At 47.8% G+C, this 19,300-nt stretch overlaps 7 protein-coding genes across 8 annotated transcripts; 3 read left to right on the plus strand and 4 right to left on the minus strand.

Annotated features, from left to right (window-relative positions):
* Nucleotides 1-483: 483 nt before the first annotated feature.
* ONS95_005193 (uncharacterized protein) lies at nucleotides 484-2,340 on the minus strand (the record flags this gene model as incomplete). Its single annotated transcript, XM_058498592.1, has 4 exons — nucleotides 484-710; nucleotides 805-1,498; nucleotides 1,627-1,751; nucleotides 1,869-2,340. The coding sequence occupies 4 exons, from the start codon at nucleotides 2,338-2,340 to the stop codon at nucleotides 484-486; spliced, it is 1,518 nt and encodes a 505-aa protein (XP_058352106.1).
* Nucleotides 2,341-4,572: 2,232 nt separating this feature from the next.
* ONS95_005194 (uncharacterized protein) lies at nucleotides 4,573-5,570 on the plus strand (the record flags this gene model as incomplete). The annotated part of the gene is made up of 2 exons (XM_058498593.1): nucleotides 4,573-4,731; nucleotides 4,782-5,570. 2 exons carry the CDS (start codon nucleotides 4,573-4,575, stop codon nucleotides 5,568-5,570), a joined length of 948 nt encoding a protein of 315 aa, XP_058352107.1.
* A 229-nt stretch (nucleotides 5,571-5,799) lies between these two features.
* ONS95_005195 (uncharacterized protein) lies at nucleotides 5,800-7,419 on the plus strand. 2 transcript variants are annotated; one of them, XM_058498594.1, is made up of 6 exons: nucleotides 5,804-5,828; nucleotides 5,900-6,433; nucleotides 6,484-6,629; nucleotides 6,691-6,801; nucleotides 6,873-6,984; nucleotides 7,045-7,343. In XM_058498594.1, exons 2-6 carry the CDS (start codon nucleotides 6,174-6,176, stop codon nucleotides 7,184-7,186), a joined length of 771 nt encoding a protein of 256 aa, XP_058352108.1. In that variant the 5' UTR covers nucleotides 5,804-5,828; nucleotides 5,900-6,173; the 3' UTR covers nucleotides 7,187-7,343. The 2 variants fall into 2 exon arrangements, with proteins under 2 accessions (XP_058352109.1, XP_058352108.1); XM_058498595.1 differs by having other exon boundaries at nucleotides 5,800-6,433; nucleotides 6,873-7,419.
* A 44-nt stretch (nucleotides 7,420-7,463) lies between these two features.
* ONS95_005196 (uncharacterized protein) lies at nucleotides 7,464-7,869 on the minus strand (the record flags this gene model as incomplete). Its single annotated transcript, XM_058498596.1, has 2 exons — nucleotides 7,464-7,675; nucleotides 7,752-7,869. The coding sequence occupies 2 exons, from the start codon at nucleotides 7,867-7,869 to the stop codon at nucleotides 7,464-7,466; spliced, it is 330 nt and encodes a 109-aa protein (XP_058352110.1).
* A 2,536-nt stretch (nucleotides 7,870-10,405) lies between these two features.
* ONS95_005197 (uncharacterized protein) lies at nucleotides 10,406-10,715 on the minus strand (the record flags this gene model as incomplete). Its single annotated transcript, XM_058498597.1, has 3 exons — nucleotides 10,406-10,503; nucleotides 10,554-10,646; nucleotides 10,694-10,715. The coding sequence occupies 3 exons, from the start codon at nucleotides 10,713-10,715 to the stop codon at nucleotides 10,406-10,408; spliced, it is 213 nt and encodes a 70-aa protein (XP_058352111.1).
* Nucleotides 10,716-11,154: 439 nt separating this feature from the next.
* On the plus strand, nucleotides 11,155-13,926 carry PRP4 (U4/U6 small nuclear ribonucleoprotein prp4; the record flags this gene model as incomplete). The annotated part of the gene is made up of 6 exons (XM_058498598.1): nucleotides 11,155-11,858; nucleotides 11,907-12,127; nucleotides 12,177-12,804; nucleotides 12,852-13,143; nucleotides 13,191-13,544; nucleotides 13,717-13,926. The coding sequence occupies 6 exons, from the start codon at nucleotides 11,155-11,157 to the stop codon at nucleotides 13,924-13,926; spliced, it is 2,409 nt and encodes an 802-aa protein (XP_058352112.1).
* Nucleotides 13,927-15,466: 1,540 nt separating this feature from the next.
* ONS95_005199 (uncharacterized protein) lies at nucleotides 15,467-16,195 on the minus strand (the record flags this gene model as incomplete). The annotated part of the gene is made up of 1 exon (XM_058498599.1): nucleotides 15,467-16,195. One exon carries the CDS (start codon nucleotides 16,193-16,195, stop codon nucleotides 15,467-15,469), a length of 729 nt encoding a protein of 242 aa, XP_058352113.1.
* Nucleotides 16,196-19,300: the final 3,105 nt, after the last annotated feature.

Consider the following 19,300-nt stretch of genomic DNA (forward strand, 5'->3'; position numbering starts at 1 on the left):
TCTGGTCGGGGGGGGAGGGAAAGAGGGAGTTGGGTTTTATAGATAGATGGATGTATGATAATGATTATAGGGTGATTAGGTGGTAAGTGGTGGAGGAGTGGGCTGGTGAATTTTGGTTGGAAGAGAGAAGTCATGCGAGATGATTAGAGGTAGTTGAGTAGAGAGTGGCACTCGCTATTTGTTCATCTCTGGGTTTGGTCCATGGCTAGTCTCGTTGAGAAGTTTGATCGAGATCCTGAGACAGTGAAGCGTTTTGATAGTGAGGATTAGGAGATAGAGATTTAAGATTTTGACTCTTTGAGCATTGAAAATTGATTGATTAGGGATATCTGATTGAATTCGTATTACACTGTACCTCAGCAAGGGCCCAAAAAGTTCTCCTTCCCTCCTACCCATCTAGTCTCATCGAGTGAGATTGTCACAACCAGAACCAAGCACACAATTCATCTACTGCCCGTGGTCCAGAGTTCTTGATAACAGCCATCAATTCAATCTCTGCTTCTTCGCTGCACCCTGGGTGCTATTGCCACTGGGGATGATTCTAGCCAGAGTGCTACCAACAGGAAAGCTTGGCATGTTGTCTGGACTACTGAAAGTAGCTGGCCACAAAGGAGAGTCTGGAGCTGGAATGCCGATCCAATCTAGCTGGACCTGGGGGCCGAATACAAGGCAGTGAGTTGATCCTCCGAAGTGGAACATGCCCATTTGTTCTATATGAGGAGTTAGTCTTGGCCAGGTGTAGAGAATTCTCATGAGCTTCTCAACGCCGAGAATAAAACGAAAATTCAGGAAGAGAATACATACCGCCTTTATTAATATGCTGACCAGGCACCACATCAATCTCACACCCCGAAGTATCACTCATTCCAATCGCAATAAAGCACACCAACCCAATATCCGGATTATCCGCCTGTATATAAATCAGCCCCCTCGCCGCCACACTCGCAATATACGGCTGCGAGAACGTCGGGCCCGCCGGATCCGGTGTATCCTTCCCGATCGGCCAATGCCCAAAGAAAGTCTGATACACATTCTGCGAATAATACATCCCGCCCACCAAATCCGTCTCCACCACCGTCCCCGAAATAGGAGCCTGCCAGCGGTGATAACTCAAACACGACAAGAACGCCTGGTAGACCGTCCCGCCGACGAACTGGCTCGCCAGCGGGTTTTGGTTCATCATGTCGATGAGCGAGTATTTCTGGTTCTTGCCTTGGAAGTTGTCGCTGAGTTGAACTTTGGTGACGGGGTATTGGAGGGGCGCCGACTCGCACGCGTGCACGATGATGGTGTTGTCTTCTGGGCTGGCGATGGGGCGCATGCCGGTGTTGAAGGCGCGCGTGAAGAAGTGGTCCCAGGATTGGAAGCCGTAGGTGTTGGGGTCGGTGGGGTCGGGACAGTCGAAGATTTGGGGGAAGGTGTAGGTTGTTTTTGGTTGGAGGCCGGAGGAGTTGGCCATGTTGAGCATGGGTGTTAGACCGCCGTTTTCACCGAGCCACTGGATGAAAAGCAGTCAGTTTGGTGGTTTGTGGGGTTGGGAGGTAGAGATGGGGATTTGTGGTTAGGTCTGGTGAGTGGGGGATTGTTCGGTTAAGGAGGGAAAAATAAACAAGGATGTCAACATACCCCGTTTGGTGGCAGTAAGACTTCAATCGAGTCTGGGCCAACCAAGTATTGTTCCCATTTATCAAGCATAGCCTTCAAACGAGCATTGACAGAGGGATACAAAAAGAACATATACCCAGATGCAGCTACAGATAGTCAGTATTCTGTTTCATCAAAGATGTTCAAGAATCTTGATTCGATGCAACACTTGGATTCAACTCCTCATAACAAACCAAACTCGAAGGAAAAGCTAGGGCACATACTAGCCATAGGCCAATCAAGAATAGCATTGAAAGGACACCCAATCAATCCCACCTGATTCGCAATATCATTCCACTGCGGCCCCATAGTAAGAAGCACATTGAACGCCTCCAGCATCTCCGAGAACGATCGAAGTTCCTGATTACCTTCCGGATCCTCGTTATAAGGCGGCACATTCGGGACCTCAGTAAACATGTTATCAGAAAGCGGCTTCAGTATGACATCTGTGTCGACGAGAGCTTTTAGAGCGATCAGAGTGGGATCTAGAGCTGCGTTTCTAGGTGTGGACCGGATGCGGTCCATGAGCTGTTTGGTCCATGCGATAATGACTTTTCGGTCGGAGGGAAGCCATGAGCCGAGTCTGTGGTTGTGGAATCGGTCATCGTCGAGTTTGGCGCGGAACTCTGGTGAGATGGGATTGCCGTTGGTTCCGTTGGTTCCGTTGGTGCCGTTTGTTCCGTTTGTTCCGGGCATTTTCAAAATAATTGTTTTGATAGATTAGAGAAGCGTGGTTTGGAGTTGAGAGGAGAGGAGAGGAGGGAGAGGAGAGGACGTATGCTCTTGAGGGATGGGTACAGATCATCGCCACCTTTGATGAGATATTGATTGGTATACTTATAGAAATGTGAGTAAATAGCTAGAGAGTGTCAGACATACGAACAATTGCCAGGAATGAACATGCCCTGCGAGGCATGCTGAAAGTTCGGAGAAGCTAGCAGACTAAGCCCGGCAGTGATCGCCATGAGAAACGCCATGTGTGAGCACGGAATTCGACCCTTTCCCGTTATCAGGGTGCGTGCCGTTCCTCCTGTCTCAACCTTTTGCTTGTATAGGGCTGAGATAGGGGGCTAGTTCTTATGAAGGTGTGTGAATGTGACACCCAGAACTTGAAGTCTGTCGCTAGCCATGTGGCTGAAACCCCGAGACATCAGAATTCTTCAGGTAGCCACAGTGATATATTCCTTCTTTCTCTTGAGATAGCAACTGATCCAGAGGAGGATAACACAGACTTGTGTGGTTCGGTGGTGAACTGAAACTTGTGCTTATGGTCGTCTGGGTCGTGTGCATGGAAGGGCGGCGCTGAGTTTGCCGATTTGGCAGTCGGCATATAAGAATTGTTTGTGGCTTGCGTAACTGAGGTAACACGAGAGAATCTGCATTTCATAGCTTTAGGCAAATACCACATATGTAAAGTTCATGGATGCAGAAGGTGGTCCAGTAGCTAACATGTGAAGAACAATTTGATGATGGCTGCAACCGTCCCAAACTGTGGAATATGTCCGTGTGCAGCGACCAAGATTGGCTGAGGCGCCAGCGAAGGGGGCTTGACAATGTTTTACTGAAGCGAGGCCTGTAAACAATCGCTATGCTGGTCCCAGGGCCACGTATATGGGACCATAATATGGCCCATTTTAGTCCTATCAAAACCGGAAAGGCAAAATCATAGAATAATAACAGTCTTCAAAGGTCCCAACTAAATAGGTTTCCAATTTGTATTCGCTTGATTCCGAAAGTCATGATCGCAAAGCCTGAAGCGATAGAGTCTCTCTCCTGTATTTCAGCGGAAGTCCGCTGGAGTTTAGCGAGAGAAGCCTGACGTGGTGGGAATGCCGTCCACCCTTGCCTAATCTGATGCCTCCACACTGTGAAGCAGCACTTAAGCATTATCAATTGTGCCATTAATGGACAGGTAATATATTTTGGGTTCTCTAGCCACCTCTCTTTCTGGATTGAAGCCGCAGGTGCCGTCAACATATCTTTCGAGCATCAAGGTTGCTCAAGCAATGCAACCGGAGATGATTATAGGAAATATGTGCAAATCTATTTGTTGCCTCTGAGGGGACAAAATAGGACACCATCACGAAACGGGATTCTGAAGGTGTAAGATGTCCTGATAGTTGAGTTCCAAAAAGACTGTGAAATCGTTGCAGGGTTTCTCAAGGCGGAGGAGATCGGCGACAAGTCTGTGATTCAAGATTGTGAGATGGATATCGGAGCTGGGAAAACTTATAAATGAGAATGAAGATATCCGAGGCTTAGCGAGGGTGTATGAACTCTGGTGAACGACTGATTTGGAGAACAGAAATGCACCTTTGGCTTGTGATGAGGCTGAGGCTCGGGACTCGGATCCTGTTGTTGTGCGAAGGATGAGATCTTGGTGATACCATCAGCCAAGACTTGTCATCTTCTAGGCACCGATGCTCTGAGCATGAATTGATACTAACGTTTCTGAGGTCTTGAACTTCCATTTAGCTAGCGACCAGCTACCATGTAAGTCTATGGCCAATCGCGCATATCGTTCTTGTCAAACCTCCCCTCGAGAGGCGGTAAGTGAGAATTCATTCGGACAGCGCTAAGTATATTACATGTGGAGTCCATGCAGATGAGAGGCACTATCATAACGGTTAGCATAGGCGAGTGGGTATATTCATGAGATTAATAAGATAGTTGAGCTGCTTACTCGGAACTTCAGTCCAATAAGTCATGTCGTATAACATCATCCTGTTCGGGATTAGTGGCGCTTGAGACAGGAGATCCATGTTGTATAAAAGATGAAGACTACCTCCACCGTTATTTGCTTCTCATTGATTCAAATCTTTCCAGATTACTTGAACTTCTTGTCTTCTCAAGGGTCACAAACTCCTACCTTATTCTTTGTATCCCGCTTCGCAAGTCTTTTCGACGATTCTATGTTGAAGAGGCAAAATGGAAGGACCGTTTGATCCAGAAATGTACACAAAACCCTTCCAACTCACCAAAACAATGCATCGTGAGCCATACGATGATATCCTCCCATCTATCCCCGAGAACTCCCAACAAGGCAAGATCATAGTCATCACAGGCGCCTATGGAGGCATTGGGTCAGTATGTTCCATTTTACATTTCTCCTAATCCAAGAACTCATTCAAATGCAGGCTGCAGCTTCTGTATGGGCTCAAGCAGGAGCCTCAGTCGTTCTCACAGGTCGCAACGAGGAGAAGCTCGCCGAAGCTGAGCAAAAAGTGAAAGATGTCGCGACTAATTCGAACTCTACGGCAACCATTCTCAGCATCCCAGTAGACGTTACTAAAGAGGCTGACGTTCAGAACCTCTTCAAGAAGATTCAAGAAGTTTTCGGTCGTCCGGCAGATATCCTCATCAACAACGCCGGCCCAACAGGTGCAATCGGTCCTTCAGCACAAGTCCCTTGGGATGGCTTCGCCGAAGTCGTCAACGCGCACTTCCTCGGCGCTGCGCTCATGGCGAGATTTTTCATCAACAGCCAACCCACACCAACGGATCCTGTCGGCACGATCATTTACATCACCTCAACAATGGCAGGTCTTATGGTGCCAAACTTCGCGGCATATGCGATCTCCAAGTTAGCGGGTCAGCGCTTCACGGAGTATCTTGATGCTGAATATCCTCGTCTAAGGGCCTTTACGCTTTCTCCTGGAATCACGGGGACGGGGATGACGAATGAGTTCTTTAGGCCGTTTGCGAAGGATGATGTGAGGATGGTGGGAATGATGGCGTTGTATTTGGTGAATGAGAGGGCGTATTTCTTGAAGGGTGGGTTTGTAAATGTTAACTGGGATAATAGGGAGATGGAGGAGAATAGAGAGGAGATTAAAGAGAAGAAGTTGGTGAAGTTGGGGTGGATTTCGGCTCAGTTGGGAGAAGGCGGACATCCTTTTGGGACTAGTGGAATATGGGAACATTGATTTAGAAAATAGGAGGGGTTGTCTTACGGGTCCTAGTATAGGCGGACATTATAATGTAGCAATTGGAAGCAGCTGTCGGCATATGTTCGTTGATCAGTAATCATGGTAAAAGCTCTCCATTACCCTCTCAACCGAGCCGAGCTCAACAAACACAAGTATTCGGGTTCAGGATTGCCGGGATTTGAACAGATTCACAGAACATTTCATGCTGAAATATGTATGAAAGTTGACTCCTTCTTCAAAATTGGTATTAGTTATGTATGTGAGGCTATGTTGTCGTTCTCTCCTACCCCTTCAACCCCGCAGGGTACCGCTGACAAAGCGCCGAGGCGGACGTCCATCTGCATAGGGGCTTGACCAGGGCGACTAATCACCTCACTGCTGCCGTCCAACCACACCAAGCATCTTATCTCCGCTCATTATTCCTGTTTACATCCTATATATCGGTCTTTGAACAGGACTTTCTAATCGCGTCGTTTCGATGCCGTTCCTATTAACACCTAGCTTTGGGGTATGCGGCTGTGAGACGCTAAGCAAGCACTTCCAGTCGTGGGGTTTTATCATTGGGCTCTCGCCCGTAAAGAGCGATGTGGGATATTCAAGATGTTAGAACGTAGCGCTTTAGTTTTTGCTAGAGATCTACTTAAGAGTGTCCAACTCCCTCGATCTGAATTTTATCATCAACATCCTCAAACTCGTTCCTACCAGACAACACCACTTCGCTCAACCTTGACAAGTCGAAATCCGAAGACAACAAACACTCGAGTGATACAAACAAATTCTCCACAAAACCTCATCACCAAATCTTCAAACTCCAAAATGGGAATAACAGGACCTCTCGCAGAGATGCTGTCTCGCAACAAGTGAGTGAAGCAAAGTGATTGATGATTGAATTGATTCTAATGACAAACAGCAAAAATGCAGAGACTTATCAAGCACCACCACCACTCTTGAAGATGGTGGAGCAGATGAAAGCTACCAAGCAAGGTGTTGTGGTTTTGTCTTGCTCAGATCCTCGCTTGAATCCGTACCAAGTCCTGGGTCTCGATGCAACACTCAGTAAGTCTTCCCGCAACCACTCAGACGAAACGAATTCGGATTTCAGGCTGATGCTCAACAGAAGCAACAATGGTCCGAAATGCCGGAGGAAGAGTACTCGATGCAATTCGAACGTTGGCTGTTCTCCAAACGATCGGAAATCCAGGAACAATCGTGGTCATGCATCACACTGGTACGTCACAAATTCCCCTCTTCTCCAAATCCCTCTTTTCGTCTTCAAATCATCATACTTACATTTCCCAGATTGCGGAATGACCCACTTCCACGACTCCGCCATCAAGCAAGCGCTCACTGAGATCGCACCAGGAGAGAAGCAGAGCATCGAAAGCTCGAAGTTTGGGGAAATCACTGGCTCGTATGTTTCCGTCTCCTTTAAAAGTGGCCAATTCAATATTTTATTGATGAGATGACACAGAATTGAGGAAAGCGTGCTTGAAGATCTCGCACTACTCAGAGCTTCCCCGCTGATCAAGAAGGATACGCAAATTGTGGGCCTAAAGTATGACATCTTTACGGGTATTTTGACGCAGGTGCATGAGAGTAGGGGTGAGTTGTAAGAATAATTGGCAGAGCGAATGAGGAGAGTGTATTTCTAGAGTTGGTTGGAAATAAATATTGAACGGTTATTTGGTCTGCCATCTTTCTCGGGAAAGTCGAATGGGAGATCCGAGAGAACAACCACGGCCTGCTTCCGCATCTGATATTGGGTTCCTCGTCACAACACGGTACAAAATGTACTTCAAATTGCATTGAAACACGAATACACATGTTACTTTTTCTATCTGCAACATCTCAGATTTGACGTCTCCATTTTTGCTTCCTCCTTACTCCCCTTCAATTGCTTGAAGGCGGTCTGCAAGAATCATCATTCCCACTCCCACCATCCTGACAGCGATTCGCACACCAATCCACATAATACAGGTGAGCCTTCGACCAATACCAGTGATCCTCGCACTTGAACAATGTATGTTCAATGTGGTTCTTAGTGTACCATTCTGGAAGCCCCTCCCATTGCAGCTGAGACCAGATCTCGTCTTCCGTCCAGTCTAGATTCGGATCGTGGGTCAGTAGTAGTTCGATGATTGATGGAAGATGGAGGATGGAGGAAGAGACAGAACTCACAATGACCTCCGCTTTTGAGGCTGTAGCTACAGTACTTTACGCCATCTTTACAAGCAAGCCCGTTGATATTGACGCCAAAGATCGCACCGGTGGCAGCGACAATTGTAATGAGTCTCATGATTGCGGTAGAAGAGTTGAATATTGGCGAATAAAGGGATTCTTGTGGAAAGTGTTGCGGTGATGGAAATCAAGGTGGTGGTGGCGTTTCTTGATTGATTGTATCTTGCTTGATTTTTGTGGATGTGGTGATAGTGGTGGGAAGATGAGCTCTTCACCTAGGGGAGGGATTGAGTGTACTTATAAGGAATGTGCTCTGATAAATTTGTTTGTCGAAAAATCACACGCAACGTACCATCGTCGAAACTGTGGATGTTACATGTTTCCTTCGATGTGTGTTGTTTTCTTTGCAGCGGCCTCTCCGTGGCAGTCTCACCGTTCATTAAGGTGCTGCATATTGAATACCACGGGAGAGTACCGCCGAAAGATGTCGGTAAGACCTCCAAGTACGTTATTTTCCAACGGATTCAGCCGAGGAGTTTTGGTATTGTATATGGTGAGAAACTTGCCAAGTAGCTGAATGCTGACATTTTACCGTCAGACATCAGTATCGCACATAGAAAATCACTTGCTGTTACCTAAGATTGACCATATGACATGATTTTCAAAATTTATGGTGGTTTTTGTGCAGGAAAGGCTGGCTGAAGCCATCAATTTGTCTCACGGATGGACCGACTTCGGTCGCTTACATATGGAGCTGACTGCATGAAAAACGAGATTCAATCTCATGTTTTCTCAGCTGGTCCAATCATGTAGCATTCGTCTGACTTTATGCTTAAATTTCTTGCTAAGTTCTCTCTCTGAGAATGACACAGCCCGGTGAAAATCCACGAAGATGCATTCATCGCGGACAAGTCCGCGATGTGACTTCTGGATTTTGAATCTGCTACTCAGAATCTCACCACGGGAAAATGGTAACAGTAGAGGAAACAATGCTTGGAAACAGAAATATATAAGAAGTCCTCGCACACGTAACTGCTGTTTCGAAGACCCATTCCATTCTTCACCTGTGTCGTCTCAATCATCTCAACTACCCAAAATCCCTGCCACCATCTCAGACTCAAAGCCCGCAAAAATGAAGAGCTCCCTACTTTTCCTGTCTACTCTTGCCGCACTGGCAAGTTATGCGAGTGCCACTGCTTGCACGACCGGTATCAATTACTGCGGATACAACCTTATCAAGAAAGGTAAGGGACCCCTCTTCCACAGTGCAAGATACTCTCAAACGTTTCGATCTACTTTGTTGTCAATCAGTTTAAAGTGCTAATTCGAGCTCCCTCCAGGTCACTACAGATTGGAGATAGCTCGCGAACTTCAAAAATATCGCATGGATGTCAACAATCACAATATGTATCACAGCTTGTTCTCTTGTGGAGAAGGTGGTGTTGGCTGGATTGGATATTTGGGAACTTGTGATGGGGACTGTGTTGATGGTGGGTCGGGTAATAGCGACGGGTGTTGGTGAGGAGGTGGTGAGGTGGTGAGATGATGAGGAGGGTGTAGCGTACTTTGGTTGGAAAGATTCTGATTGAGGAGAGCGGATGGTCTCAAGATGAATGGCAGTGGCCTGGGTAGGAACCTGATTCAAAGTTGTGTTGTAGAATGAATGCTTACTGCCATGCTTTCATCCTCAAAATACCACCACGTAGAGCGCTGTTGGATGTTGCACTTTCTTGATACATTTCCATAGGGACTTTGTCGGAGATGATCTGGTGTAGTTTGGTTTGGTTTGATTCCTGTTCCCGAACAGTTGAGGGTTTTCTACGTCAAGGAACTTCGCGCATTACGTGTCGAGGTGGTACTATGGCGCAAGGAAGCTCCGCTTCAGTGGTATCGTATACCATCTGGGAGCTATCGGAAAGCACAAAAATTGGGGGATCGTCTAATGCAACCGAAAGTATATGTAGACAACCAGAGAACCGGGGGAATCTGAGGGCTCTGGCTAGATAAACAGCGCGGCCTTCAATGTCACCATTTATCCATTTATCACCAGAGGGGGGGACAGTCTCACCCTATAAGTCCTGAGACTAATGGTATGTATCGTGTAGACAATTGAAACCTTGATGGGCCGGATTAGATACGAGACAAATACGTGGGTCAAAGGTGGAACCTCGTTCTGCAAATGCTGAAGGTAGAAAATCGGAAATCTCAATACTTGAATTCCACTTCATGAGACTCGTCCATATCAGGATTTGATGCGGAAATGGAAAAAGTTCAAGGTTTAGAGAAAACGTCCATGAACGCTGAACTGCTTAGCACACAGCGAGGAGTGATATTGTAAAGTGGAATGGCGTCTGGATGATTGCTAGAGATCGACACTGTGGAGGTGGAGAGCGTGGATACGATCCACACAAGGTAAAGTGTGTCACTTGAACTCCAAGTACCCTCCAACGGACGAAGCCGTGAAAATTGCAGTAAAGAGAAGGGTAGCAGCGCTCCGCTTGAGTCATAGAAGTCGTATATTGATCAGTCTCCCATAAAGTCGACGCTTCTGCCAGTATCGACCGACCGTGGTCGTTCCCTTGTATTGATCCCATCAACGCCATTTCTCCATGCTTATCATACCATCAGATCCTCATGTGCACATACACAAAGTATCACTTCTTGCCGCTCTTCTTAATGCCCTGGGAGCCGGTATTGAGAGGTCCTTTGCTTCCCTTGGTCTTTGCTGCCAACTCAGCCTTGGCCTTCGCATCTGCCCGTTGTCAGCATGGATCTGCAGATTACTGAACCAGCAAAACTTACCAGCTTTTTGCTTCTCTTGGAATGCCTTATCCTCGTCGTCCAACTCTGCCTTTGGGGCTTTCTTTGGCTGCTTCAAAGGCTTAGCCTTGCCACCTGGTAGATGTCAATACCGCAACCAACCACAACTGAGTCTTACATACCAGCTCTGTCGGTTCCTCCCATTGTGGTTTAGGTGGAATAGTTTTAAAGGGTGTTGTTATTGAGTTTGAAGTGATCGTGGAGACTTGAGATGATGTGTAGTGGGATGTTCGTGAGATTCTTTGGAGGGGCATTTTTGGATAATCCCACCTCGATGTGCTAGTCTCGAAGAGGACTAGTGGGTATCAAAAGGCTGGAGAAGATCGCGACTCCATCATTCGCACTCAAAGCACCACTGTGCAACTCGAGTCACCTCATCACAACACCTCAAAAACAACATCACAACTCAGCGGCACGCTCCAATCTACTTTAATATCACATACAAGAAGATGCGCTGAGACTGAAGAAGCGCGACGATAGATTCCTGGTTGGGCCTTCTTACATTGAGATAACTCTGTCTGAGCCTTGCTAACACTCCTCTTCAATCACAAGGCAGGGATCTATTGTTGATACTGCACCCAAGATGGCTTCAAGAGCCAGTTCAGACGAGGGAGAGATTCGAGATGGCAGTGTAGAGAAGGCAACTAAGTCGCTGCCGCTGTACGATGGCACTTCTGTTGACCGTCAAGACAGAAACCGCTCTAGCAACTCGGCTTCCAGATCTCCAGAGCGCGACTACAGATCCAGAGACCGGAGATCGCTTGACAGGAGCCGTTCGCCATATGCCGACTACCAACCTCGAGGATCCAAGAGAGCTAGAGAGGAGGAATACCCAGATAGATCTCGAGACCCCCGCAGATTCAAGGTCCACTACGAAGACTCCCACCAAGATTACAAACGCAACGCCCGTGGCTCTTACAGAGACTTAGATCGAGGATCTACCGAACCGTCTGATCTACGATACGATGATCGGGAGAGGCACATCGAGAAGCGACCACGCACACGCAGCCGGTCCCCATACCGTGCTGGCCGAGGTGGAGACAGATATGCAAGAGGAGGAGATTCTATGAGGGACGAGAATCGGAATGGTAGATACGGGCATGACTCTCGCAGACCCGACTCATATAGCAATGAAGAAGTGAGAAGTCGAGAGAATAAGGACCAGTCAGTGAGCAACCGGGGACAAAGCCCGCTGCCTGCTGATTATGCAAGACGAGAGGCTAAAACTACACAAGGGTATTCACAGCATAATGGCTATCAGTCTCATAATGGCTTGAAGCAAGAAAAGTACATACTCTTGAACACTTACCTGATCTTGTGCTGACTTTCCAGTAGGGAATCCAAGCCAATTCAAACACCCGCAATCGAGGTACCTGAAGAGGAACCGGTTGATGAAGCAGCTCTCATTGAGCAAAGACGGAAACGTCGACAGGCAATCAAAGATAAGTATAGAGGTTCCGCCACACCCTTACTAGTCCAGGCGTTGCAATTGGGAGACAAGTCAGGAGAATCCACTCCAGGTCGACAGGACGACACTACACCATCAGCGCGATCGAGTAAGCATATCACCCCTGTCTCAAAGGATATTGCTGATCATATTTATAGCTTCCCCCATGGCCTCGGCCCCTATGACTCCGACTGAAACCCAAGACCCAGCGTCCCCATCAGCCTTTGCCTTCACAAATGATCAGGATCTTGCGAATGGGAAGGCCCAGGACAGTGAGAACGATGGACCCTCGGCGGCTGATTATGATCCGACCATGGATATGAGGGAAGACAAGCAGCGAGACGACCAGAGACATGGCGAGGATGTACCATCGTCCGTATATGATGAGACGCTTCCAACGACCGAACAGGATGTTTTACTACCCGTTGAAGCAGCACCAATCGAAGAGAAGCCCAAAAAATCCAAAGACGACTTCGACATGTTCGCGGACGACGATGACGATGATATGTTTGCAGAGGAGGCCACCCTGGGCACAAAACCCAAAGCTCCAGAAGATGTAGCAAAGGCAGTGCCCATCCCACAGGCAAAGGAGCTCGATATTGGCATGCTGGACAACTGGGATGATATCGAGGGCTACTACAAGATTATTCTAGGAGAGCTTCTGAATGGTCGATACCATGTCCAGGCCAATCTTGGGAAAGGTATGTTCTCTGGAGTTGTTCGAGCCATGGATATGACAACGAAGAAGCTGGTTGCCATAAAGCTCATTAGGAACAATGAGACTATGTAGGTGACATGCCCCACAATCTGCATTCGTCACTGACAACTTGCAGGAGAAAGGCTGGCATGAAGGAGATCGAGATTCTGCAGAAAATCAACAACGCCGATCCAGAAGATAAGAAGCATATGATCCGCTTAGAACGATACTTTGAGCACAAGGGTCATCTCTGCATGGTCTTCGAAAATCTCAGCATCAATCTCCGGGAGGTGCTGAAAAAGTTTGGTCGTGATGTTGGAATCAATCTTCGAGCTGTCCGAGCTTATGCACAGCAAATGTTCCTTGGGCTGAGCCTAATGCGCAAATGTAACGTCTTCCATGCAGATCTGAAGCCTGATAACATTTTGGTAAGCTCCGTGCCTCGACCTCACTGCCCAGGACTTACTTTGTATAGGTAAATGAAACCCGGAACATGCTGAAGATTTGTGATTTGGGGTCAGCTTCTGACGCATCTGAGAACGAGATCACTCCATATCTTGTCAGTCGATTTTACCGGGCGCCAGAAATTATCCTTGGTATGCCATACGACTTTGCCATCGATATTTGGTCTGTTGGATGCACACTCTACGAGTTGTACACAGGCAAGATCCTATTTACGGGGCGCACAAACAACCAGATGCTTCGCTCAATCATGGACTGCAGGGGCAAGTTCACGACAAAGATCCTCAAGCGTGCCCAGTTCGCGCACGTCCACTTCGACGAGATGGCCAACTTCATTAGCGTGGAGCAGGATAAGCTTACAGGAAAGGTATGTCTATTTTCATTTCCGACCCGTCGGGTTGAGAGAAGCGCCGTGGCGTTCGTGCCACATGTTAGCATTTGTATTTCCAATCGTCCTATTGTTCCACCGACCCTAAAATCACATGTGCCGACTCCACTCCCAGAATAGAAGGAAACACGCTGACAACTCACCTCTGTAGGATACGATCAAGACCCTCACATTTGCCAAACCAAGCCGTGATCTCCGAACCCGCCTCATGTCCGCATCCAAGGGCCTCACCGATGTGGAAGCCAAAGAGTTGACACTATTCGCCGATCTGCTGGATCGTTGTCTGGCGCTTAACCCAGAGAAACGAATCACCCCTGCTGAGGCATTGAAACATCCTTTCATCCTCAAGATGCTGAGGTAATATGTTGGTGGTGCCCCGGAAGAACAAATATGGTTGTACTGCAGGGCATACACTGGGCTGCATTTTGGGCCACATAGTTCACAATGGAGCAAAATAGAGAAAATAATTAATCTCAAGCTAGAATTTAAATCTGGCTCTCGCTTTTTATATTTATGTTTCCGTATGTGGAAGTATGTGACTAGTGACCGCAGCCGATATGGTTCTTCAAGGATGTCGAATAGCCAACTGGCAACGCCAACAGACAATAATGCTACCCACTAGAGTTTCTCACGGCCTTCAGGGCCTTGTAATCATTTTTCTTTTCCCATGGTCTTCTTCATGTACGTCCTCTTGCATCACAGCGATGGTGTCTGTCCCCTTCGTACTATTCGAGCTCCCCGCGCCTTTCCTCGCATCTTCGTCCTCCCCACGCATTTCAGTCTGTCTTCTTCTACTCAAGAATTCCATGACAGACGATCTGCTCTTGGGTACATCTGGCCTCCAGCTGTCAAGAAGGTAAATGATTTGATGAGAGGGCTAAGCAACCCTCTATCTCGCAGACCCTCGCTTAAGTCCCGTCTTGAAAAGAGGGCAAGCAATGGCTGGTAAATCGAGCTTGTTTACATAGTCCAGCATGAGAAAGTCTCGTAAAAATTAAATGATGGTCAGATCGGGGCAGGGGAGCATTAGGGACATAGCTTTAGGACTCATGGAAATGGGGCTGAAAGCGAGCTGATTTCTATTCATTTACACGGTCAGTAGTACTTAGCTCGAACGAGATCCTCCTAACGAAGACGGCGCATCTTCACAAGAACAAATAGCACCGTTGATCACTTACTTAGTACATCTATCCACACGAATTCCCTGGTCTCAAATCCCTCTTCTTGAAAGAGAACTCAACTTCTCGGTATTCGCTCGCGGCACAGGTTGTCTCGCCGCAACGTCGCCCAATTACCCAGGCTAGAATCTCGGACTCTTTCGAACCAGTTATTGAGGATGCTATGATGTACGTAAAAGCTCAGGTAGTCTCATACGGCCATTCTGACGTGATGGCCCCTTGATGACATGGTTAGGTAGTTTGGCGAAGTCGCCCCTCATATCACTGTCGCTGACACTGCGACTGTGACTCTTTGGTGGTGATGAGGGAAATGGACTTGTGAGGTGGAGTTCCTTCTTCACGGAATTTGAGGGTGATTTTAACTGCCTCGGAACACATCCTATATAGTTCAGTATGGATATTGGATGTCAATGTTGATGTCGATGACCACTTAAAAATTGGAGGAGAAATGGGTAATTGACATGCCAGTACCGGACCTGCTCAGCATCGAGAATATGGAGATCCTGAAATTATATATCTACAAATTGGTATCTAGTCATTACGTCTATACATCTTACACCCACCAGTTCAACCTTTGTCTTCTTCTCTCTTATCAGCGACAAATTCAGTTCCCACCTATTTTCACGTCCATATCAAATACAGCCGTGCCGTTCCGGCAAAACATTACACCACAAGTTGTGCCATCACATTGATCCATGAGCTCCCTCTTCCCGACCGATCCGACTAAAAGATATAATACGAACCCGTCGGTAAAGGCGGTCCAGCCCAGAAGCACCCACAGCAAAAATCACTCTCGTCTTCTCTTCTTTGCCGTTCCCTCAACCTCCTTTGATCGACCTCATACTGCTCACAAGCATCCAGCTCTACACCAGCTTGACCAGCCATGGGGTCTCGTCTCCTACCACCATTTCCTCCAGATGTACACTGGCTCCTCTCGGATGCGGATACAGATGTCCAGTTCCACGGGTTCCACGCCGCCCAGGAGTTTAAATTTGGATTAGATTTTGGTTTCGGATTGGAAGCTGTTGTGGATATTGAGGCTGCCCGTGGTGTGTATTTTGGGAGCTCGTGAAGGGAGGGCTGGGAGTTAAGTGATGGAGATGGTGAGGGTGAACGTTTGTACGAGGGAGGTGGTGCCGGAAGCTCGGGTGGTGGGTGCGACCCCAGAGGTGATTGCTGGATACTGAGAGTGGATGGTTTGTACATCGGTGGTGGTGAAGAATACATTGCTAATTGTGACGCCTCTGAGTAGGGCTGGAAGGCGAAAGCTGACATATCGTCTTGCGATCTAGACTGCTGCTGCGGTTCTGGGCTTGACATCAAGATCTCTGCATTTGGAGTTCCGGATATCCGCGGTTTTTTTGGAGCTGGAGTTGGTACTTGGAATGCGAGAAGGGTAGGAAATGGCGAGGCAAGTGGAAGGAACGTGGAGAATGATAAAGGACTCGACATCGCTGCGACACTGATGCCGAAGTCCCCTTTCGTACGAAAACACAGATCATGGACACAGCAGATATTAAGAGGGACAGGTAGATCACTCGGAAAGTATGGACCACGAACAGATAACTACGTGAGTGTGACACTGTGGCTGGCAAGATAGTCGCGACATGCTCACATAACAGACGCGATGCGTTGGCACAGGGCTCTTGTCTGGCAAATCAGTAATGATCTCTCACGTCAGAATTATCAGCACAATGGAGAGTTCCGTGACGGCAATGGCTAAGCTTTCCGAGAGACGAGGGTTGTTGTGCTCTTAGCGCCATACAGCATTGGTAGATAAAAGGATATTGCCATGAAACCTCTCACTTCTCATCCAAGAGCTTTGGTAAGATGAAGGAGTTTTGGTAAGGTGCAGGAGTGAGATGAGTATTGATGAGAAGGAACGCCGTGCTCTGAGGGCTGAATATGATCCTCTGCTAAGATCGCACTTGCTGACCTCAGCGCTGGGTCTTCTCACTCTTCTGCGCTTGGAAGGCTCATGATGCTGGGTCTTCCCCGGAAGAGGAACCGAACAGACGAAATGGTTATTTTAGGACAAGAAAGGTTGATCATGACAAGAAAGGCAGATGATCAGCCTTTCGCACTCTCGCGCGTTTACATACCCGAATGTGCGAACTGACAAACTCTGTACGGAACTACTTCACTGTCTGTGCCAAACATAAAAATTGGAGACTAGAAAAAAGGTCAGAGTGCTTGAGGTGCGTCTGTTGACTTTTTCTCACTTCGAAGATGACGAGTATAACGGGTCTGGTCCAGAAGGCGATCCTGGCGAGCTTGGATCATGAAAGTGAGTCCAGGCAAGGACCTGCTGTACGGAAAATACAGAAACAAAATTAAAATTTCTCATCGTCGCTCCCGCGCTCACGGTCAGGCCGTGAACTTTATTCAGCCATGAGCCGGAGCCAGCTCCTACCCTCTGCACTGTGAACTTTCTCTCCCGAGAGCACTGTCCTCCATGCGCGATCCGAATAAACTCAATGAAGAGAGTATAATGAAACTTATTTTGGTATCAGGAACGAAATGCGTTCCATTAGAAGGCAAGAAAGAGGGAGGTGCAAACAGACGTAAAATGTGTAGAGATGCCGCGCTTGATTCCATGGGACGGCTGCTTGATGTCAGAAAGTAGCCGCCCAGAGATATGGACACACAATAATTTCTATTTCTGTGCCGTGGGGAAGGCAGTACAAAGGCACCAGCGTTGTGTCGATGATTCCGAAGTGCATGCACCCCGCATTTTACCGACGATGAGCGATGAACCAGCGAGTTCGTTACTCCGAAACGTTGGAAATAACATCATGCCTGCTTCTGTTGGGCTAACGACGCAGTGACGAATATTGAGCACGGTCTTGAGCAAGCGCCCGTCCCAGGCTTGCATCTAGGACCTTGTTAAGCTCTTCCGCACTGCAGAGCCTGTGACACAGGGACTTCTCTGTAAACAACCCTATTTTCCAACAGAACGTTATTTCAGCTTGCCCTGGCTCGAGCCTGGATACTTTCACGGGCAACAGCCCAGCGTTATGCCGTTGGAAGGACAGAGACCAGACGGACGATACAGTACAGAGAGGGCTACGCGATCAGGAAAGCGAAAAGGCTATGGCTATGTTTGAGACATGGTTCATGGATATATTGATGTGTACCAAGACTTGAACCAGAAACGAGTGGCAAAATCTCAGGCGTTTCGCCTGGTGGAGATGTAACTTGTCACTTCTTGGATAACTTTACTTCGGCTCTTGATGCTGTCGGGAGATACCTACTACTGTGATATGATGCCGGTATCCTAGCGAGCGTTGAAGGACCAGGCCTAGGCAGGGCCATGGCGATGTAAGGCTACAGTACTGTTGTGGAAGGAAGGGTTGTGCATCTTGGTAAATGCGTTCGATGCAATGCAGTAAGACGGGAGTTTATGTGCCTGCTGGGAATGTTTTGGCGTGGCGATAGTCTGTGATGCTCTTAAACGAAATATGGCTGGATGTGGTTGAAGTTGAACGCCGCTTAGGTCACATGACTGTGTATATATGGTTAGTGCGAATCGGTTGCTAGTTCCGTAGCAGTTTTTAAAGTGTCACTAGCAAGACAGAACAAGCCTTCGCCACCATCCTTCCTTCGTGCTTCCTCAAATCTCACACAGTTACAGCATACGCCGCAGCTCAAATCCTTCTCTCTCGGGAATGACATCCTACCGAATCCAATACTGCGACTGTACAAGGTACAGTTGTAAGCCCTTCCGTTCAGTGCACAAGCGTGCCCGTGGACGATGACCCACAGACGTCCAATCAATAGTTAACATATCATTTTCCACGATGCAGATCGATAAGGGCCATCAAATTACGATTGATTCGGATGATTTCAGATGCTGGGCAGAAATTGGTTAGCTGGCCCGCTGCCCTGTGGAAGTTGGACTTGCGGTGAGTTTCAGGGGCTGATTTGGCGGAGCTTGATTGGGGACATCTTTGGTTTGTGTTTGGCAACGGCTTTGAACGCTGGGCTACTTGCCGGCCGCCCTATGTTGCATTTTTGTAGGGTTCTGTTCTATTTTCCGCATGCTTGTTCTGGGCCGACCAGGTTACGAGAGATTATCTGAACCGGAAACAGCGCTACGAGGGAAGGCTGGAGGATTCAAGAGAATGATCTTCGGATGAGAAGGATGTCTGCGGATCTTTGGCGTTTACACCACCTGTGAAGTTTTGCTGGTGGTGTTGAATCACGAAGGCTGAGGGCATCACTAGGTAACTAGCAAAGTGTCCAGCCCAGTCTTTCCAGCTGATATTACGAAGTCTTATGCAAGCTTGTTAAGCGTACGAGCGATAGACGCAGCTTGTGCAACGAGGCTGTGGTGCCGAACTGGTGTGGACTTGATAGGTGTGGCCACCCATATTCCACACGCTCTTATTCGCTGTGAGGAAGTCTATTGCATGGGCTGTTTTGATGAGCTGTTCCCAAGCCTCGGAGTCAGAACTTAGCTTTGTGTGGTCAAGTGAGAGGAGACTGTATCTTTGATGACCGCCTCTAGACCACAAATCACCTAGTGTCGATGCCCTACCCCCCACAGATACTACC

This window comes from Cadophora gregata, assembly GCF_030347475.1.
Source record: "Cadophora gregata isolate MNR1 chromosome Unknown scaffold_15, whole genome shotgun sequence".
Lineage (NCBI taxonomy): Eukaryota > Fungi > Ascomycota > Leotiomycetes > Helotiales > Ploettnerulaceae > Cadophora > Cadophora gregata.

Coding starts and splice junctions, on each gene's coding strand:
- ONS95_005195 (XM_058498594.1), top strand. CDS start 6,174: ATGTTAGAACGTAGCGCTTTAGTTTTTGCTAGAGATCTACTTAAGAGT. Junction 6,434..6,483: donor GAGATGCTGTCTCGCAACAA/GTGAGTGAAGCA, acceptor AATGACAAACAG/CAAAAATGCAGAGACTTATC. Junction 6,985..7,044: donor TTTGGGGAAATCACTGGCTC/GTATGTTTCCGT, acceptor GAGATGACACAG/AATTGAGGAAAGCGTGCTTG.